The following is a 20,904-nucleotide window of genomic DNA, read 5'->3' as shown; positions in this document are numbered from 1 at the left end:
CTATATGTACATATAGAAAGAATCAATGACCCCCGGGGTAGGACCAATTTTGACCCCAGGGCTATAATTTAAACACTGTTGGTAGAGGTCTACCAGACAATGCCTTATGCAAAATATCTATGCTCTAGACCTTGTGGGTCTTTTTACAAGAAGATTTTTAAAATTTATTGTTACAATTTCTTTTGGTTGCCATGGCAACCAGATTTCTTCATGGAATGAAATTCTTTGAACAAGTTTGGAAGCCCTTACCCAAGGATCAATCCTGCCAAGTTTGGTTGAAATTGGACAAGTGGTTTTTCGAATCACTATATGCGGTGGCATAAGTTGCCTTAACTGGGATTTGAACTCCAGAATCGGGAACGGTTTTTGCAAATAAGCACATCAGGGTCTGAAATTTCGCTAACATTATTTGTTTGGTCTGACAACCCAAACAAATAACAATATGCCCCCACCTTCTTCTAAAGGGGAATAAAAATGAACAAAATGCAATAACTTCAAAATTAGGCAAGGCAGAGTTAGTTTGTTTTTGCACTTCACTTCTTCTCAATGAGATCTACAAAGTTTCTTGTTGATACCTCTTATATATTAAGAGTTATGTCCCGTAAAATAAGACGGAAAGACATCTGGACAGACAACCACACATACTACATAATATCAGTTTGTTAATTATTTATTTGTTAATCAATTCATACCTGTGAAGCAGCACACACATCAAAAGATTTCAGTATAACATCAACAATTCTCTGTGAGGTAAGGACATTGCCTCCAACCACTGCAGCATTCTCACTTGGATCTAAAATACTGCCCTGGGGGATAATTACTGTAACTGGCTTCAAACATCCCTAAACAGATGGAAACAAAAGCTGTTATGCAAAAGTGATGAATGCCCCCCCCCCCCCAAAGTTTTTGTAAGAACTGCAGAAAGGTATTATGAAAAGAAAATACAATATAAAATATTGCTTAATATTGTTCTTGTGAAATGAAGTGCTACCACCTTGACCTTGGAGGTAGGGACATGGGTCTTGGACGTGACACATCATCTTAATGTGGTAGACATCTATGCCAATTTATTTCAAAATCCTTCCATGCATGACAAAGTTACAGTCCAGTTACAACTGTGACCTTGACCTTTGACACAGTCATCTTAAAATCAATAGGGGTCATCTAATAGTCATAACCAACCTCAATACTAAATATGAAGACTGTAGACCAAAGCATTCTTAAGCAGTTGAGCAAACAAGCTTTTTGAAGTTCAGGCACCAGTGACCTTGACCTTTGACCAAGTGATCTCAAAATTAACATAGGTCACCAAATGGACATGACCAACCTCCATGCCATATACGAAGACTGTGGGTCAAAGGATACTTAGGTTAATAGGCAGACAAGCTTTTTGAAGTCGCCCTGTGACCTAGACCTTTGACCTAGTGACCTCAAAATCAATAGGGGTCATCTACTAATCATTATTAATCTCCATGCCAAATATAAAGACTGTGGGTCAAAGGAATCTTAAGTTATTGGGCGGACAAGAATTTTTCAGTTGAGGCCCCTGTAACCTTGACCTAGTCAAGGCCCCTGTGAACTAGACCTTTGACCTTCCTGGTGACCTCAAAATTAATAGGGGTTATCTACCAATCATGACTAACCTCAATGCCAAATATGAAGACTGTTGGTCAAAGGAATCTTAAGTTATTTGGCAGACAAGCTTTTTTCAGTCAAGGCCCCTGTTGAAAAAGGGGCATAATTATGTAAAAAAGCAAATCAGAGTTATGGGACTTGTGCCAATCATCTTAGTTAATCACAGAGAACAAGTGTGTGAAGTTTCAATACATTCCCTTCAGTAGTTATGGAGATACCAGCTTACACACAGAAACTTAACCACGGGGACGCCGACGCCGACAAATGGGTGACTGCATTAGCTCGATTATTCTGCAAATAGTCAAGCTAAAAACGACAGACAGCCGGACGGACAAGCTGACCTCCCTTACAACTTTGTTGTGCGGGCGTATAAATATGTACATTCAACCACTAAGTGTGACCTTGACATTTTAGCAAGCGACATGGGTCTCAGACATGACACAAGTTATGTACATTACATTGTCTTGACAAAGATACAGTCTGGACACAAATGTGTACCTTCAAACTGTTCTTGTGAGAATGAAAACCTTCAAACTATAATTAAGACCTTGGACTTAGAACATTGGTCTTTGATGCCACAAGTTGTCTTGATGTGGCAGCAAATATGCTGGGTTATTTAAAAATCCTCCACTGCATGACTTAAGACACAAATATGTGTACCTTTAAACTCTAATTGTGAGAATGTGAACCTTCCAACTGTAAGTTAGACCTTGACCTTTGATGTAGGGACACGGTACTTAGTTGCTACACATCATCATGATGAGGTAGACATTTGTGCCAAGTTATTATAAAACCCTTCGATGCATGACAAAGTTACAGACTGGACACCAATGTTGTGTAAGTTGGGAGCACAGAGACATACAGATTGTGCAACTATAATATGCCACCCTTCAGGGACATAAAAAGCCATTTATTTCATAGTTAGAAAATAACTATGATTCCTAATTTTAATAACTTTATCCAGCTGAGTTCATGAAAAGGACTTGCAGAGTTTATAACCACTTTAATGGATTTATGTATTAGTGACTGTGAGTACAAAAATTTAGCAGCAAATACTGTATTCCTAGAATATTTCACGGAAACAGTATTTTGCCTTTTTCATAAAGATGCATTTTCGCGGAGATAATATTTTTTCGTTTTTCATAAAGATGCATTTTCGTGGAGACAAACTTTCGCACAAACTAGTGACCATGAATTTTGCAGGGGTAAATTGCATATATATAATTAATAAAATAAACTTTAACCATTAGAAATGTAAAGGAAATGCTTATCCATAAAGGTAATTTTTGCTATTGTATTTTTAACAAACAATAACACCTTCATTTTTAGCAAGTAAAATAACCTTCATTCAAATTATGCAAACTGTAAATAACATAAATAATATATACATGTTATATCATTTTATTTAATCTGTTAATAATGGAAACTATCAAAAAGCTAAAACAATTTGTAAAGTGAAATTATATCTTGAAATGTGTTTCAGTTAAACAAAAGTAAAATTAACGCATAATTATTACATCTGAACAAATGTTATTGGGGCACACTGGCCTTAGCTTACGCAGAAGCAGTGGGTCCATTGCAGCAGCCATGGAGTATTCATCACAGAAGCAGTGGATAAAAAATTTAGATTGTTGTGAATTTTATATAGCACAGAGAAGTGATCCCTATATGTCTCCACTACTTTGTACAGGGGACACAAAAATCATAAATTTACCTGATTAAGAGGGACATCATGGCCAACCATACACCTCAGACAGTAAATAAGTGCTGACAGAGTTACTGCCCTTGGCGCATTCAGATTACCATACACCTCATATGACGAACCTGTGAAGTCACAGACTGCAGTTCCCTGTAGAAAATACCATATCTAATGCAGATACCAATCATGTTAACTTAAGAAAGACATAAATAAAACAAGCAAATTCATTGAATATACCACGCTTTATGATAAAAATCATTTGATTGAAGCTTCTTATTGTATAATGTACCTCTGAGGATTATTATGAGAAAAGAGCTGTCCAGAAGAATATTGAAAGTGGGGATGATGGTCACTAACAAGTATTCAAAGTTTCAAAGCAATACATAAAGGGGTAGAAGAAAACTCAACCAAAATTCTAAGTTTTGTTTGTTTTTCGTTGGGTTTAATGTTGCACCAACAGAGTATAGGTCATTGGAGGAGGAAGACATCAGGAGGTGCCCCTCTGTACATTATTTCAGGCACAAACTGGAACTGTAGTACTGTGAGCCACCAACATTGTGTATTTTAGCTTGCTGGATAGCTTTCTAACATGAAAAATCCGAAGATGAAGTAAACTAGAAGGGTTTTTGTCACAAAAACATGTGTCCCAAAACTATGTATGCCCAAACTATGTATGCTGAACATTGCCGGCAATGATGCACAACTACCAATGGTAATGATAAATCATGTGAAATTTCATTGAAATCCCACCAGTAGCTTGACCTATTTATAGCTATGACAGCCATTTTGTGCAGCAAAGCAGTACATGCCGTGATATGCGTAATGATCATTTATGCGAAGTTTTATAGAAATCCCGCCAGCAGCTTGACCTGTGAAAGCCGGACAAGATTTTTATAGCTTTATAGCTCTGGCGGCCATTTTGTGCAGCATGTCGTGATATGCACAACTTGGGAGAGTATTGAACACTCCTGTGCAGTTTTCATTGAAATGCTATCGGCAGCTTGACTTGTGTAAGCTGGATTGATAGCTCTGGCTGCCATTTAGAGCAGCGAAGTGGAACATTCCGGCGATATGCACAATTAGGGATGGTTCTGTTCACTTCATGAATTTTCATTGAAATTCAACCAGCAGTTCTATCTGTGAAAGCCGGAAAATATTGTTCTATTTATAGCACTGGAGATCATTTTGTGCACCGAAGAGGAACGTGCTGGCCATATGCACAATTAGGGATGGATCTGATCACTCCTGTAAAGTTTGGTTGAAATCCCACCAATAGTTTGACCTGTGAAAGCCGGATTATATATTTTTTATTTTTAGCTTAAGCGGCCATTTTGTGCAGAGAAGCTGAATGTGCTGGTGACATGCACAACTAGGGATGGTACTGATCACTCCTGTAAAGTTTGGTTAAAATCGCACCAGTAGTTTGACCTGTGAAGATTTTTCTATTTTTAATTCTGGTGGCAATTTTTTGCAGTGAAGTGGAACTTCCCGGCCATTTGCGCTACTACTGATGGTACTGATCACTCCTTTTAAGTTTGTTTGAAATCCCACGAATAGTTTGGATGCCGGACAAGATTTTTTATATTTTTAGCTCTGGCAGCCATTTTTTGCAGCGAAGCGGAACGTGCTGGCGATATGGCCAACTAGGGATAGTAGTGATCACTCCTGTAAATGTTTTGTTGAAATCCCACCAGTTTGACCTGTAAAGGCCGGACAAGATTTTTCAATTTTTAGCTCTGGCGCCATTTTGTGCAACGAAGCGGAACTTGCTGGCCATGTGCACAATTAGGGATGGTACTGATCACTCCGGTAAAGTTTGGTTGAAATCCCACAAGTAGTGGGATAACAAAACCTGTGAAGGCCGGACAAGCTTAATGCGGAAGGACGGACATCCGGCCAAATTGGAATAAGGTGCCACTTCTATAGTTATTTAATTTTGTTTAATTGTTTTTATTAAGTTTTTTTTTTTTATTTTTAGCATTTTTTGCAGTGAAGCAGAACGTGCCGGCCACTTGCACAACTAGGGATGGTACTGATCACTTCTGTAAAATTTTGTGGAAATCCCACCATTAGTTTGACCTGTGAAGGCCAGAAAAGATTTTTCAATTTTTAGCTCTGGTGACCATTTTGTGCAGCGAAGCAAAGCGTGCCTGGGATGTGCACAACTAGGGATGGTACTGATCACTCCTGTAAAGTTTGGTTGAAATCCAACAAGTAGTGGGATCACAAAACCTGTGAAGGCCGGACAAGCTTAATTAATGCGGAAGGACAGACATCCAGCTGAATTAGAATAAGGTGCCACTTCTATAGTTATTTTATTTTGTTTAATAGTCGGCCAATGGCCCCTTACTCTATTGTTACAGAATGAACTCTTTTGTGTGCTTTTCTTCTGTTAACAGTTAGATGATCTTCTAACCTTATGTGGTAGTGTGGACTGACAGGCGGACGGACGGACAAATGGCGAAAGCAACAAGAGCTGTCACAGAAAACAGCGAAGCTGGACTAATTAAAGTCTGGATGCAGTTAAGGAAGACAAAACTATGAAGAACAAGAGCCGGCGCCGGGCGGGGCAACGCTCAACTTTTTACTTATTCTAAAAGTAAACAAAGAAATGTTTGAACAAATCTTAACGTTTCCTTTTTATAAATTTAATCGGTCTGTCTTGTCACATTAGTTTTGTCTGTATATTTTGTATATATAAATATACTCATTTATATATATAGGCACATGGCCAGCACGTTCCTCTTCGCTGCACAAAATGATCTCCAGTGCTATAAATAGAACAATACTTTCCGGCTTTCACAGATAGAACTGCTGGTTGAATTTCAATGAAAATAGCATGTTTCTATATATATATATATATAATTCATGAAGTGAACTGAACCATCCCTAATATATATATATATATATATATAATATATATATATATATATATATATATATATATATATATATATATATATATAGAAACACGCAATTCTGTAAATAGAAACACGCAATTCTATAAATAGAAACAGGCAATTCTTAAAATAGAAACAGGCAATATAAAAAATAGAAACACACAATTCTATGAATAGAAACACGCAATTCCAAAAATAGAAACACGCAATTCTATAAATAGAAACACGCAGCAATTCTATAAATAGAAACACGCAATCCTATCAATAGAAACACGCAATTCTATAAATAGAAACACACAATTCTATAAATAGAAACACACAATTCTATAAATAGAAACATGCAATTCTATAAATAGAAACACGCAATTCTATAAATAAAACGCGCAATTCTAAAAATAGAAACACGCAATCCTATAAATAGAAACATGGAATTCTATAAATAGAAACACGCAATTCTAGAAATAGAAACACCCAATTCTAGAAATAGAAACGCTCAATTCTATCAATAGAAACACGCTATTCAATCAATAGGAACAAGCAATTCTATCAATAGAAACACGCAATTCTATAAATAGAACCACACAATTCTATAATTAGAAACAGGCAATTCTAAAAATAGAAACATGCAATTCTAAAATTAGAAACAGGCGATTCTATAAATAGAAACATGCCATTCTAAAAATAGGAACACGCAATTCTATAAATAGATACACGCAATTCTATAAATAGATACACGCAATTCTATAAATAGAAACATGGAATTCTATAAATAGAAACACGCAATTCTAGAAATAGAAACACGCAATTCTAGAAATAGAAACAAGCAATTCTATCAATAGAAACAAGCAATAATCAATAGAAACACGCAATTCTATAAATAGAACCACCCAATTCTATAAATAGAAACAGGCAATTCTAAAAATAGAAACACGCAATTCTAAAAATAGAAACACGCAATTCTTTAAATAGAAACACGCAATTCTATAAATAGAAACACGCAATTTTATAAATAGAAACACGCAATTCTTTAAATAGAAACACGCAATTCTATAAATAGAAACACGCAATTCTATAAATAGAAACACGCAACTCTATAAATAGAAATAGGTCAAATAATATCAACAAGAGGGCCATGATGGTCCTGAAATCGCTCACCTGACAAGGAACAAGTATATTGCAAACTATAAACAAAAGCAGATGTAAAATCTAAATCTTAACTGATATCATATTCATATATATATCTGAAATAATGCATGTGTAAAAAAATTACTGGCTGCTATTGCTAAAGGAAAACAACAGTTCCAAAAGGTGTGTACATAATTTTAAGCAAAATGAATAACCCCATGGGCAAGGCCAATTTTGAACCCATGGCTTTTATTTGCCATTTCATGCCATTGAAGCTCTAGCTCTTTGTGTTTTTTTAAATAAGATTTTTTTAAGTTTTTACTATATACGAGGGTTGTCCCAAAATGTCGTAGACTACATTATTTTCTCTTCAACCTGACGTCATAACTTAATAAAATTTACCAGATATCTTCCTTGGTCATTTGTTAATTTACCTACTTAAAGTCAATAGCCAATATATTAGGAATCGCTTTTTATCAGGGTTTTATATTTAACAGTACAACATACCCGGGGCACGATAAAATATTATTCAGTGTTGAGAGCATGCTTCTTAAAATAATGCCTTTAACTTCTAGCATAATAATAATTATGGTAAATACATTCATGTGGAATTACGTCATTCATTTTAACGTCATATCAGCAACAGACGTTTATGTAACGTTAATTTGAAAAAGTGTGTAGCATAAAACGTAACAGCAGTGCTATTTTGAAAATGCCCAAAATGGCGACGTCAGATGAAAATGCGGCGCAACGCAATGTCATTGAATACTGTGTTAAGTTGAAGAAGCGTCCAGCGTTAATTGACAACATGGAGAACATTATATTTTATCAAGATAATGCACCTTGCCATAAATCTCAGGAGACAGAGATTTAACTTGATGTGATAGGTTTTCAGAGACTTCCGTACGCCCTAAGACTTTGCAGTGTTTCCTTATTTGAAATCACAATAACGAGGGCACAGGTTCGAAAACTTCAACGAACTCCGCCAGGAAACTCAACTCTGCGAGTGTTGAGTACAACGAAGCAGGACTGTTTTGAAAACGTTTATGATAAATGGGTTGTCCCACAATGACAGTGCATCGCGAAACACGGTGAATACTTTGAAAAACATTTTAAAAAATCTTATAACGTCATAACGTTTATGACGACGCGCGCCGGGTATGTATAGGTAGCATTCTTTAATTTTTGATATTTTGGTCAATTTTGGAGGTATTTTGATTTTATTTCGCAAAGACACACATAAAAGGTGAATTTATTTTTCCCTAGCTGGAGGACTCTATTGTATTATAATTGATTGAGAAACAGACTTTGTCTACGATATTTTGGGACAACCCTCGTACATATAAGGAAAATCAATGACCCCCCCCCCCAGGGCAAGGCCAATTTTGATCCCAGTACTTTTATTTGAACAAACTTGGTAGACACTCACTAGAAGATGTTTCATACTAAATATCTAAGCTCTAGCTCTTTGAGGTTTTTAAAAAAGATTTAGTTTTTGTTTTCACTATATGCGTATAAGGCTTGTATTCGAACAAGCTTGATAGAGGTAGACACTTACTAGAATATCTTTCATGCCAAATATCTGAGCTCTAGCTCCTTGTGCTTTTTTTAAAAGGAGACTTTTAAGTTTTTACTAGTACATATAAGGAAAATCGCCTTGGGGCGGGACCAATTTCGACCCCGAGGGCGTATATCTGAACAAACTTGGTAGACACCCATAGGAAGATGTTTCATGCTTGATATCTTTGATCTAGCTCTTTGTGTTTTTTAAAAGAAGACTTTTAAGTTTTTACTTTATACGTACATATAAGGAAAAGCAATGACCCCTTTGACCACAGAGCTTTTATTTGAACAAACTTTGTAGACATCCATAAGAAGATGCTTCATGCTAAATATCTAAGTTCTAGCTGTTTCGGTTTTTTAAAAGAAGATTCATTTGTTTTTACTATAGAAATACATGTATATAAGGAAAATCAATGACCCTACCGGGGCGGGCCAATTTTGACCCCAGGGCTTTTAATTGAACACACTTGGTAGACACTCACTAGAAAATGTTTCATGATTGATATCTAATTAAGCTCTAGCTATATTGGGTTTTTAAAAGGAGATTTTTTAAGTTTTTACTATTTACAAACATGTGTAAAGACTAGAAATGTGTCGTCATGCCACAATGCCCCCGCATGCAGCCAAAATTTCAGATGTTATAATATTTAGTTCCAAAGTTGTTTGCACAAATTATTTTTTTCATTTTAAGTTCAAAGCCCTTAAAACTATTCCATGTTAACACAAACCATTTTTAAACAAAGTTCAAGGCACTGAAACTATTCAGTGTTAACTTTTTGTGAATTGCATAATGCAATTTTCTAGCCAAATTAATGGCTACATACATTTCCACAATAGTATGAGTGCTGAAACTGAAAATTCAAAATTTTTCCAACGGAGATATCTTTGTCCAAAATCATTGAACCATGACCAAATTCAAACTTGAACTGCTTATTCCTAAGATGTATCTAGATTTATATGTCAAATTTGAGTTGAATGTGTACAACCATTGGGGAGATAATGAACTGAAACTTAAAATTTCTGATTTTTTTTCCAAGTTTAAGAGGGATAACTCTGTCAGCTATCATCAAACCATGACCAAATTGGAAATTGACCAATGCATTCTTATGACATAACCATATCTTTAATTTGAGTTGAATATGTACAACTGTTAGGGAGATAATGAATGGGAACTGAAAATTTCCTTTTTTTTTCAAAGTTAAAGGGGCATAACTCTGCCAAAAATCATCGAACCATGACAAAATTTGAACTTGACCTGCGTATTTTTGTGATGTACCCGTATGTCACATTTGAGTTGAATGTGTAATACCCTAGTGGAGATAATGAACGGAAACTGAAAATTTCATATTATTTTCAAAGTGAAAAGGACACAACTCTGCCAAAAATCATCGAACCATGACCAAATTCGAACTTGACCTGCGCATTCCTTTGACATATCCATATGTCAAATTTGAGTTGAATATGTGACACTGTTATGGAGATAATGAACAGAAACTGAAAATTTCATATTATTTTCAAAGTGAAAGGGGCATTACTCTGCAAAAAATCATTGAACCATGACCAAATTCGAACCAGGCCTGCGCTTTCTTTTAAGGTATCCATATGTCAAATTTGAGTTGAATGTGTAATACTGTTGGGGAGATAATGAACAGAAACTGAAAATTTCATATTATTTTCAAAGTGAAAGGGGCATTACTCTGCCAAGAATCATCAAACCATGACTAAATTTGAACATGACCTGTATTTTCTCATGACATATCCATATGTCAAGTTTTATTTGAATGTGTAATACCGTTGGGGAGATAATGAATGGAAACTGAAAATTTCATATTATTTTCAAAGTAAAAGGGGCATAACTCTGCCAAAAATCATCGAACCCAAGGTGCATATCCATATCGGTACCCTCTTTGCGAAATCTACTCAGACGGTACTCTCTTGCACATGCACAGGCTATTCTTTGCTAAAAACAAACCAGCGATGGATACCAATCCACCTAATGCTCCTTCAAATGACGAAATGAGGTATGTCATGTGGAAAATATGTATACCACGGAACACTAGAATGTTTTATCTTCGAGTGTTTATTGCAGTGTGTCCATTTTCAATTATTGCAAACCCACAATATTAGCTACATAAAATTGACATGTCTTGTCTCGCCCATCACCTCGAAATATTGTTTCGGGCTGAAATGAACCAGTGGCTCGTTTATATATGCATCATACCTATTAGATATGTTCATTTATACATAATATTCAGGAAAATGGCAGTTATTAGTCAAAAATTAATGTAAAATTAAAAAAATCACCCTACTTTCGGTTTTGCAGCGAAACAGGCCACCTCTCTGCTATTGATTTTTTATATCACAGGTACCCTCTTATTCAATGTTTTTGATACACGGGTAGCCGTCCTAACACAGTATGTATAGAAGCAAGAAACGCGAAAGATCAAATAAGACTTTATAATACAGGTAGTCGGAATTCGACTTGAATGGGCAGTTCTTATTTAAGACAGGCGATTCCTGCCATTGACCAGTTCTAAGATTAAGCATCATAAGACGACAAATGTGTTCTTCTATTTGTGAATGACAGAAGTCCGTATCATGACACTATAGTATATATACGTACTTAAAAATAGGAAATATTACATGCTTAACGTTTAACGCAATTAAAGCGTTGTCCTGCTTTGAGGGTACCCGTGTGTTGAAAAATGAGAGGGTACCTGTGATACAAAGAATTCAAGAGCAAGAGGTAGCCCGTGCCGCTGCAAAACCGAAAGTAGGTTGTTTTTATGAATTTTACATTTATTTTTGCCATTTGTCTGAAGATGATATATAAAAGAAAATATGAAATATGTATGATGCAAATATAATCAAGCCACTGGTTCATGTTAGTCCGAAACATATGTCATGGTGATGGGCGAGATAAGACATGTCGATTTTATGTAGCTTATTGTGAAGTTGCGGTGCTTGAAAAACGGACACATGTCAAATCAACACATAAATTAAACATTCTAGTGTTCCGTGGTATACATCTTTTCCATGTGTCATACCTCCTTTCCTTATTACAATGAATTTTTACCGGCTTGTTATCCATCGCTGGTTTGTTTTTAGCGGAAAATGACTTGTGCATGTGCAAAAAGGGTACCGTTTCAGCAGATTTCGCAAAGAGGGTACTGATATGGATATGTACCGTGGAACCATGACCAAATTCGAACTTGACCTGTATTTTCTCATGACATATCCATATGCCAAATTTGAGTTGAATGTGTGCAACAGTTACTAAGATAATGAACGGAAACTGATGATGACTAAATGACAGAATGACGGAAGGACGGAACAGGGTAACACTATAATGCCCAAGCCATTATATGACGGGGGCATAATAAAAATCAATGACTCCTACAAGGGCGGTGCAAATTTTGACCCACGGGCTTTTATTTGAACAAACTTGGTAGATACACACTAGGAGATGTTTCATGCCAAATATCTAAGTTCTAGCTGTTTGGGTTTTTAAAAGAAGATTTTTAAAGGGAAAGGCAATGTAAGAATAACAAGTGGACAAAGATGGTCCTAGATCCTTCAACTGACCCATCAAACTCATCCGAGCAATTATCTAGACAACCATCCTGACCAAGTTTCATGACAGTTGAGTCAAAAATGTGACCACTGCAGAGTGTTAACAAGGTTTTTTCATATTTGAGCAGTGGGACCAAGTTTTTGACTCCAGGTAACCCATATTCGAACTTGACCTAGAAATCATCAAAACAAACTTTCAGTTCCTATTTTAGTCTAAATCAACTTTCAGTTCCTATTTTAGTCTAAATAAACCAAGTGACTCTCAGGGCGGGGGTCAATATTGACCCAAGGGGCATAATTAATATCACTTCTATAGGTGTAAAAAAGGTAATGCCAATTATCTAAGCTCTGTGCACAAACTATTACATTGTATAATTCATACCAACCTGTGCATCATAAATACAAGGGTTGTTATTGGTATTTTTTAATGGTGATATTTGCAGTTAGAAGGTTTATAAAGAAGACGGCTTAAACACTATAATCTTTTTTAGAAGTGATTTGTCCATCATTAAATATTGTTAATCATGCAGAAAGGTTTCTCACCTTAGCAGCATCAATATCAACAGTAAGCTTGATTGGTGCACCATTATCCATGTAATCTACAGCATGCAGTGTTGTTGTGCCTGTACGTAGTTCAGTCTGTTTTGCTATCTCTCTCAACATATCCTTCACTGCCAATTCTGCATTTTGCTTTAATATAAATTGTACAAGTAAGGTCACCTTTACAATATCTTTTAACAAGAGTTACAGACAAAAAAGTCTGCATGACTACTCTATGTGCTTCATGGTAACAAATTAGTCAACAGAGAGGAATAGTTCAGACAAAATCAATGCAAAAGCCAAGTGTTACCATATGTGCATATGAAAGAAACAAATATCCTACATAAATCAAAACACTAAATGCGCTGAATTTATTTGGGTCACAAAATAGCAGTATTCTTTTGTGATCTTGACATAACAGTTCCATACATGCCATATTTCCAGCCGCCCAGATAGGGGGATTTGGCTTTAAAAAGCAGGGGATTTCGACCAAAAGTAGGGGGATTTTTAAGCAAGCACAAACCAGTCGTAGTCTTAAAACGATGCAAACATAATTAAATTTCTCCCATTTTATTATGAAAATGAACATTTCTACAAGATCATTTGATATTTTCAAGTTTTAACATACATGACAGTGTGAAGGAATAATATGTAAACAATTGCAAATAAACATAGGTACTTTAAATATTTGATGTAAATAAAACTAGAAATGTGTCATCATGCCACGGATGCCCCCGCATGCAGCCAAAATTTCAGATGTTATAATATTTAGTTCCAAATTTGTTTGCACAAATTATTGTTTTCATTTTAAGTTCAAAGCCCTTTAAACTTTTCAGTGTTAACACAAACCATTTTCATACAATATTCAAGGCACTGAAATTATTCAGTCTAACCTTTTGAAAATAGCATATTTCATATTTGTAGCCAAAATAATGGCTATACATACATTTCCACAAAAGTATGAGTGCTGAAACAAAAAGTTCAAAAAATTTCCAATATTCAAGAAAGATAAGGTTGTCCAAAATCATTAAACCATGACCAAATTCAAACTTAAACTGCTTATTCCTAAGACGTATCTATATTATTTTCAAAGTGAAAGGGACATAACTCTGCAAAAAAATCATCGAACCATGACTAAATTCCAACTTGACCTGCCCATTCCTTTGACATATCCATATGTCAAATTAAAGTTGAATATGTGACACTGTTGGGTAGATAATGAACAGAAACTGTAAATTTCATATTATTTTCAAAGTGAAAGGGGCATAACTCTGCCAAAAATCATTGAACCATGACCAAATTCGAAATTGGCCTGGGCATTCCAGAAACATATCCATATGTCAAATTTGAGTTGAATGTGTTGTACTGTTGGGGAGATAATGAACGGAAACTGAAAATTTCACATTATTTTCAAAGTAAAAGGGGCATAACTCTGCCAAAAATCATTGAATCATGACCAAATTCGAACTTGACCTGTATTTTCTCATGTCATATCCATATGTCAAATTTGAGTTGAATGTGTTGTACCGTTGGGGAGATAATGACAGAAACTGAAAATTTCATATTATTTTCAAAGTAAAAGGGGCATAACTCTGCCAAAAATCATCGAACCATGACCAAATTCGAACTTGACCTGTATTTTCTCATGACATATCCATATGTCAAATTTGAGTTGAATGTGTTGTACCGTTGGGGAGATAATGAACGGAAACTGAAAATTTCATATTATTTTCAAAGTAAAAGGGGCATAACTCTGCCAAAAATCATCGAACCATGACCAAATTCGAACTTGACCTGTATTTTCTCATGAAATATCCATATGTCAAATTTGAGTTGAATGTGTTGTACCGTTTGGGAGATAATGAACGGAAACTGAAAATTTCATATTATTTTCAAAGTAAAAGTGGCATAACTCTGCCAAAAATCATCGAACCATGACCAAATTCGAACTTGACCTGTATTTTCTCATGACATATCCATATGTCAAATTTAAGTTGAATGTGTTGTACCGTTGGGGAGATAATGAACGGAAACTGATGATGACGGAATGACAGAATGACGGAATGACGGAATGACGGAAGGACGGAATGACGGAAGGACGGAAGGACGGAACAGGGTAACACTATATGCCCCGGCCATTACATGGCGGGGGCATAAAAAGAATCCCTGCAAAACAAATATAATTAATTGCATATTAATCATATAAAATACATTTTTATTTTTATATCAGATATATATTGAATCATTTAAGTACAAATAAACTTGAATTTGATGCATTCAAAATCCTTAAATAAATATACTTTAACAGCCAAAGTTTTTTCTCTTTAAATGAAAGGTATCAACATTTTCACGGAGACTTTTTTAAGCCATAGAAAGGTGAAATCTGCATCATTTCCCTACTTCTTATCAACTTCAAAGACCCAATGCCGACAACAAACTCAAGGCGGGGTTACATGTCCCCCCCAAAAAATTGATACGTCACTCATTCAGTATCGGACGCTGTCATTGGTTTATCAAAGGAGAATGTCATACATTGGTTTGTATATTCCTTGACAGCTGAAGTGTGTCGGAGTAACCAACAATGCAATTATTTGTTAGACCCATGCTGACTAATGGGGAGATATTACTTCAGGCTTGTATAGTTGTAAAAGTTGTTTAAGTCTATAATTAAATAATGCTTAGCTTTAATTTTTTGTTGGTTGAATTTTTGAAAATCGGGGGATTTTGATCCAACGGCGGGAGATCGGGAGACACTGTTGAAAATCGGGGGATTTTGTCCCCCGGCGGGGGATATGGCATGTATGCAGTTCTTTTACCTGAGCCATTAACCCTGTTAGACCAGTGGCTAAGAATGATGATATTTCTTTTATGAGGGCTGATTTTTTAAACACGACTACATTTATTTTTTAATATGATTTTGAAATGAAACAATAATTATTGTTTTGTTTTTGAGGGATGTTTTCTCATAAAAACTGTTTGTCTTGGACTCTGTTCACTTATATAAAATGGTAAAAGTACTGTTATATTGAGTTGTTGTTTTTATTATTATGTCTATTTTAATATGGTCAATGAAAATACTTCTTGCCATTCTTTAAAGATGCCAAGTTAAATATGAGACAGCCGAAGGCTTTACAAAAAATAATGTTCCCTGATTTGATGACATTATCTACGGACTTTTAAAATTTCCCTCCCTATTTTGTTTGGTAACTAATATTTTCATACTGTAAATTATGATTATATTGGGGTTCATGCGTGGTTATATACGGGCAACAGGTGCGTGTAAAATTCATGTTTTTTTTAACAGTGATACAGGAGCGTACAGTTAGAAAACATGCCAAGTAAAATATGATAAGCCTCCGGTAAAATCACTCAAATAATGACCCTCATCCAGTCTATGCGAAAGTCAATCTTTTTTTCAGGCCACAAGGACCGAGACCCTTAGGTTTATTTCCGGCCCGGATGATATTTTTCCGGCCCAGACATTTCAAGCATTATTTTATAATAACTCAGTTGAATGTAAAAATGATCGTCTTTCTTTAAATAAGTGTGACTATCATTAGTGTGACCATCATATAGAAACAAAAGAAGATGCTGACCAATTGAAATAACTTAAGCAGGGTTCTCACTAGGATTTTCAAAGTAGGAGTCCTGGGACTCCCAAGCACAAAAATGTAGGACTTCCAGATCACTTTGAATATGTTAAGCCATCTTTGCTGCACTTATGCAGTTGACGATTATGATGTATATGAGCAGAGTAAGGGGTTGGGGAGTTGGAGTTTGAACAGAGAAAAAGCTTATTCAGGAAAATGGTAATATGTCCCAACACTGTACCATAAAAGTGATTGAAAAGATTTGAAATATAATTTCAAAAACCCTACATCATCAGACCATTATGCTCTTTTCTTCCAGATTCACTCCACTTCCCCCCCCCCCCCCATAAGAAAATATTCATTGTATGTGACAAACATGTATACAGGTAAATACCTCCATTTCAACTAAAGTAAACAATATCTTTAGTAATTTTAATTCCTAAACTACATTTTAAGTGTTATGACACACATTTTAACAAAACATATCTTCCTTTTGGTTACGATTTTTTAATTATAAAAAGCGGCATCGCGAAAATATGTGACAATTGAAAATTTGTCTGTTTCCTGCAGAAACATTCACAAATCTACCTGTTGTTGATTTTGATTATATTAAATTAAATATTTTTTCATTATTTTAAGATTGTTACTCATCGGCTATTTCAACAGGCATCGTAAAACAAAATTTTCAAATTTGTATTTTACGGCAAAATTTACCGTTGTTGATGAAACTTTTTGAAGACAGAGTTGACTGGTATTTATTTGACATGTCTACAAAATAGAGTTAAGGTTGGTCAATATCTTCTTTAATAAATTCTTTGCATCACGGGGTACTTGTTATCAATCAGGTCATTAATATTTTTAACTTTTTGAAATTTTATTCGGACATGAGGACTGACGGAAAGGAAATTTATCTCGGACCGCATGATTTTTATTCGGCCAGGACCGAGGACCGACGGACTTTCGCACAGACTGCTCATCCAACACTAAAGCTTGGATGTAAGGGAACATTTTTTTCAAACATTTCATGTTTCAATCATTTCATAAAGTAGAGAGAAATTTTTTATTTGTTACATCTGTTTTCTGCATAATAAAATGAATCTTTGATCAATCAGGAACAATTTATCAATTTTTGAAGGGTTAGAAATAAATGCCTGGTAATTTATGTACCAGATTTTGACAGCAAGCTAAGCATATGGTTCAAAATTACAGTAGTCATAGAAGTATTATTTTGCTTCGGTCTGAAAGCATGTGCATGTAAAATAAATTAACCCCAAGAAGCATTATTTATAAAATAATTTGTAGATATCTATTTGACAATGCTGCAAGCCAAATAGAGTCGAGTCGGCTAATTCCGTACAGTTCCGGATGCAGTTGCTTTTCGTTGTTGACTAACTCAATATAAGTAAAAGCATATAAAAACGTTTAGGACCGGGTACCAGTTATGCTTCGTTTAATTTAGTTCATAAAGTGATTTTTGATTGGATAAATTTGGTACAACGCACTTAAACAAGATACGCCAAAGTAGGGTAAATCCGTACACTGTCGGGTAATTTCGTACATGAAATTTCGTACATATTTTCGGCGATTCACGTACGTTTTTAATAAAGTAAAATGGCTTAATAAGTCGCTTTACATAAAATAGTTGAATAATAATAAATCTATATTTCTTAAAACATTTTATTGGTATTTCTGCAGTTATAAATAAATATGCTTGTGTACATTATATAGGGCTTTTCCACCAGGTATACATGTGTGTATATTGATATGACTAAACAACCAGTTGTTTTCATGAAAGAAGTAAAGATAAAGACACTCTATCTCATAATAATTAGCCATTTTAATGTAGATCTACATATACAGTATATAACATGTATTTTAACTCAATACAATAGTGTCGTTAACATTCTGTTTAATTTTATTTCTGATTTCTGAAATAACATACTTAAATTATTTCGTTTTTTTATCCGATTTGACAACTTTGTTTTTCTTATTTTCTTCCTTAAGCAATTTTACCCTTTTTCTTTCCTCTTTTTCTTCCTTTATTTTGTCTTTTCTTTCTTTTTCCTCACGTTTTATTTCAACAATAGCATTTGACGTAAGAATTCTATGGCTTGTTAATTTTCTTGCATTAAATTTGGGAGATAGTTTTCTGTCTGACCGGGGCAGCTCAAAAGCAGAGCTGACACTAGCTGACCATTCTTGTATTGAAGGATAACTGGTATGTGCAGATGACGTAGGAGTTATGCAATTAGACTCGTTTACCAATGGTAGAACAGGGGAAATATTATTTGAAACCTCAAGCTGTAATTCTAAATCTCCCGTAGCAGGGTTAACGCTGCATGGGTATTCTCCAGACAAAACTAAGTTAATTAGTTCTTGTTCACTGAGAAGGCTGCAGTTCGAATCGACTTGGACTGTAATGCTATCGTTATTAATAGCCTGAGATTCCTCTCTGACAGGTGAACTTGAAACGGTATTTTGTGTTTCGCATGGCCGCACTATGTCAAAGGGTTGAGATGGCATTGTTGCAGTTGAAGGTAGCGCATTGCGGTTAATAGGGTAAATGCCACACTTACGGAAACCATTTACAATATTGCCTGCCGTAAAGGCACTATCGTGTGCTAACCTAAATAGCCTTGGCCATTCCCATTTATTAACAATGTTATTCGGACTGGAGGCCATGAATTCCGTACACTCTCTCGAGTATGATCTCGAAAGCGGGCCAAATACCGTTTTGTCTAGAGGGCACAACCACTGAGTGGTATGTGGAGGAAATGCAAAAAGAGAAATATTATTTTCAATGACAGCTTCTATGAACCCTAAGGTTTCATGAGAAGAATGGGAATCTAATATTATCAGCTGAGGTCTCTCCGGTCCGCAATGTTTCAGAAAGTGCCCCTTAAACCAAACTTCCCCGAGAGCATCCTCCATCCAGGCTCTTTCTTGGTATGTATAAATGCTACCAGGGACTCCGTTTTCTGTATTATACGCAAGGAGACTTTTATACGTTTTTCCTTTGACAATTATCATAGGTGGTACTTCGCCCCCAGCAGCATTTATACATGCCAGTACAGAAATATTTTCCCTGTTGTTTCCGACACGACCGGGCAAGTTTTTTATTCCTTTCTGGGCAAGCACTCGGGAAGGTTTGTGCAAAAGAGGCACACTACTTTCATCTATATTCCATATTTGTTTTGGCTTTTCTGCCAGACCTAGTTGATTAACTAACAAATTTAAATCTTGAAAAAAATTATTTGTAACAGTGTCATTGAGTAATTTGGCTCTGACAGTGGATAATGCTTGAGGTGTCCTCAGTCTTACATCCTCATTGCGTCTAAGAAACCCAGCAACCCAGTCCTTCCCAGGAACGCCGTTTTTGAATGGTGTTTTGACACCTAGCCTTCTCACTATTCTGCCAACTTTCACCTGAAGCATCCGTCTGGTAATGCCAAACCCCTAGGAAGTAATTTTTTAAAGTTTAAAGAATGTTTATGTTATAGAGCTATTTTACCAATTTAGTGTTTGAAACTACACACTGTTTTTTGTGTTAAATATAATTGCAGTATTTCAAAGGAATCGTAACACATTTACTAAAATCGGAAAATTATTAAATAAATCGACTGTTTATAAATTAAAACACTAAGCTGGTTAAAATTTATTAGTACTTATTTACAACAAAAAAATGCTCGCGCGGCTGTGTCGCGCCTGACCAATTGCAGCTGCGTGACCAACTGAATCTAATAAAATTAAACCTATACTTAATGGATCGAAGTTTATATATTTTCACTTAACTTTTCAATATTAATAGCCTTTTAAAAGTACAATATGCAATAGCTAGCTAACGCACTTTTCGTTTATAATATTTAATGTCTATTTTTAGACAAAATTAAATAATACTTGAGCGGAAATAAAATTTTATTCATTTTGGTTTACCCATGAAAAGTAACATTAACAAATAGTTTAACGTTACCAAAGTGGAAAACAAATAAAAATTCAACAATGCCTTCAACATAATTAGATCTATAACCGAAATTAAATATAACAGTACAACATCGGGGTTAACTTTTCACAAACCATGTTTCCAGCTCTTTTAATTTGCTCGACTAACTCCCTTTCTATCTCCTCAGGTATTACAGTAGGTCTGCCAGCGTGTGAGTGGTCATCAACTTGACCACTCACACGATTTTGGATGGTCATTACGGGTACATTATATTTGACTGATGCTTTCCTATATGTAAGGTTCCCATTTCTCACCGCATTAACTGCATCAAGCAGATCT

At 35.3% G+C, this 20,904-nt stretch overlaps 1 protein-coding gene across 1 annotated transcript in view; it reads right to left on the bottom strand.

Annotated features, from left to right (window-relative positions):
- Positions 1–20,904, bottom strand: part of LOC132715397 (5-oxoprolinase-like) — a gene marked incomplete at its 5' end in the record, with an annotated part of 254,579 nt that overhangs the window by 46,789 nt on the left and 186,886 nt on the right. Inside the window, 3 exons of the mRNA XM_060698394.1 lie at positions 693–842; positions 3,350–3,484; positions 13,039–13,185. Of these exons, the coding sequence (XP_060554377.1) occupies positions 693–842; positions 3,350–3,484; positions 13,039–13,185 (432 nt within the window). The remainder of the gene's footprint in view (positions 1–692; positions 843–3,349; positions 3,485–13,038; positions 13,186–20,904) is intronic.

This window comes from Ruditapes philippinarum, unplaced genomic scaffold (genome assembly GCF_026571515.1).
Source record: "Ruditapes philippinarum isolate M1 unplaced genomic scaffold, ASM2657151v2 ctg66_1_1_1_1, whole genome shotgun sequence".
Taxonomy (NCBI): Eukaryota; Metazoa; Mollusca; class Bivalvia; order Venerida; family Veneridae; genus Ruditapes; species Ruditapes philippinarum.
This window is presented reverse-complemented; position numbering and strand designations above follow the sequence as displayed.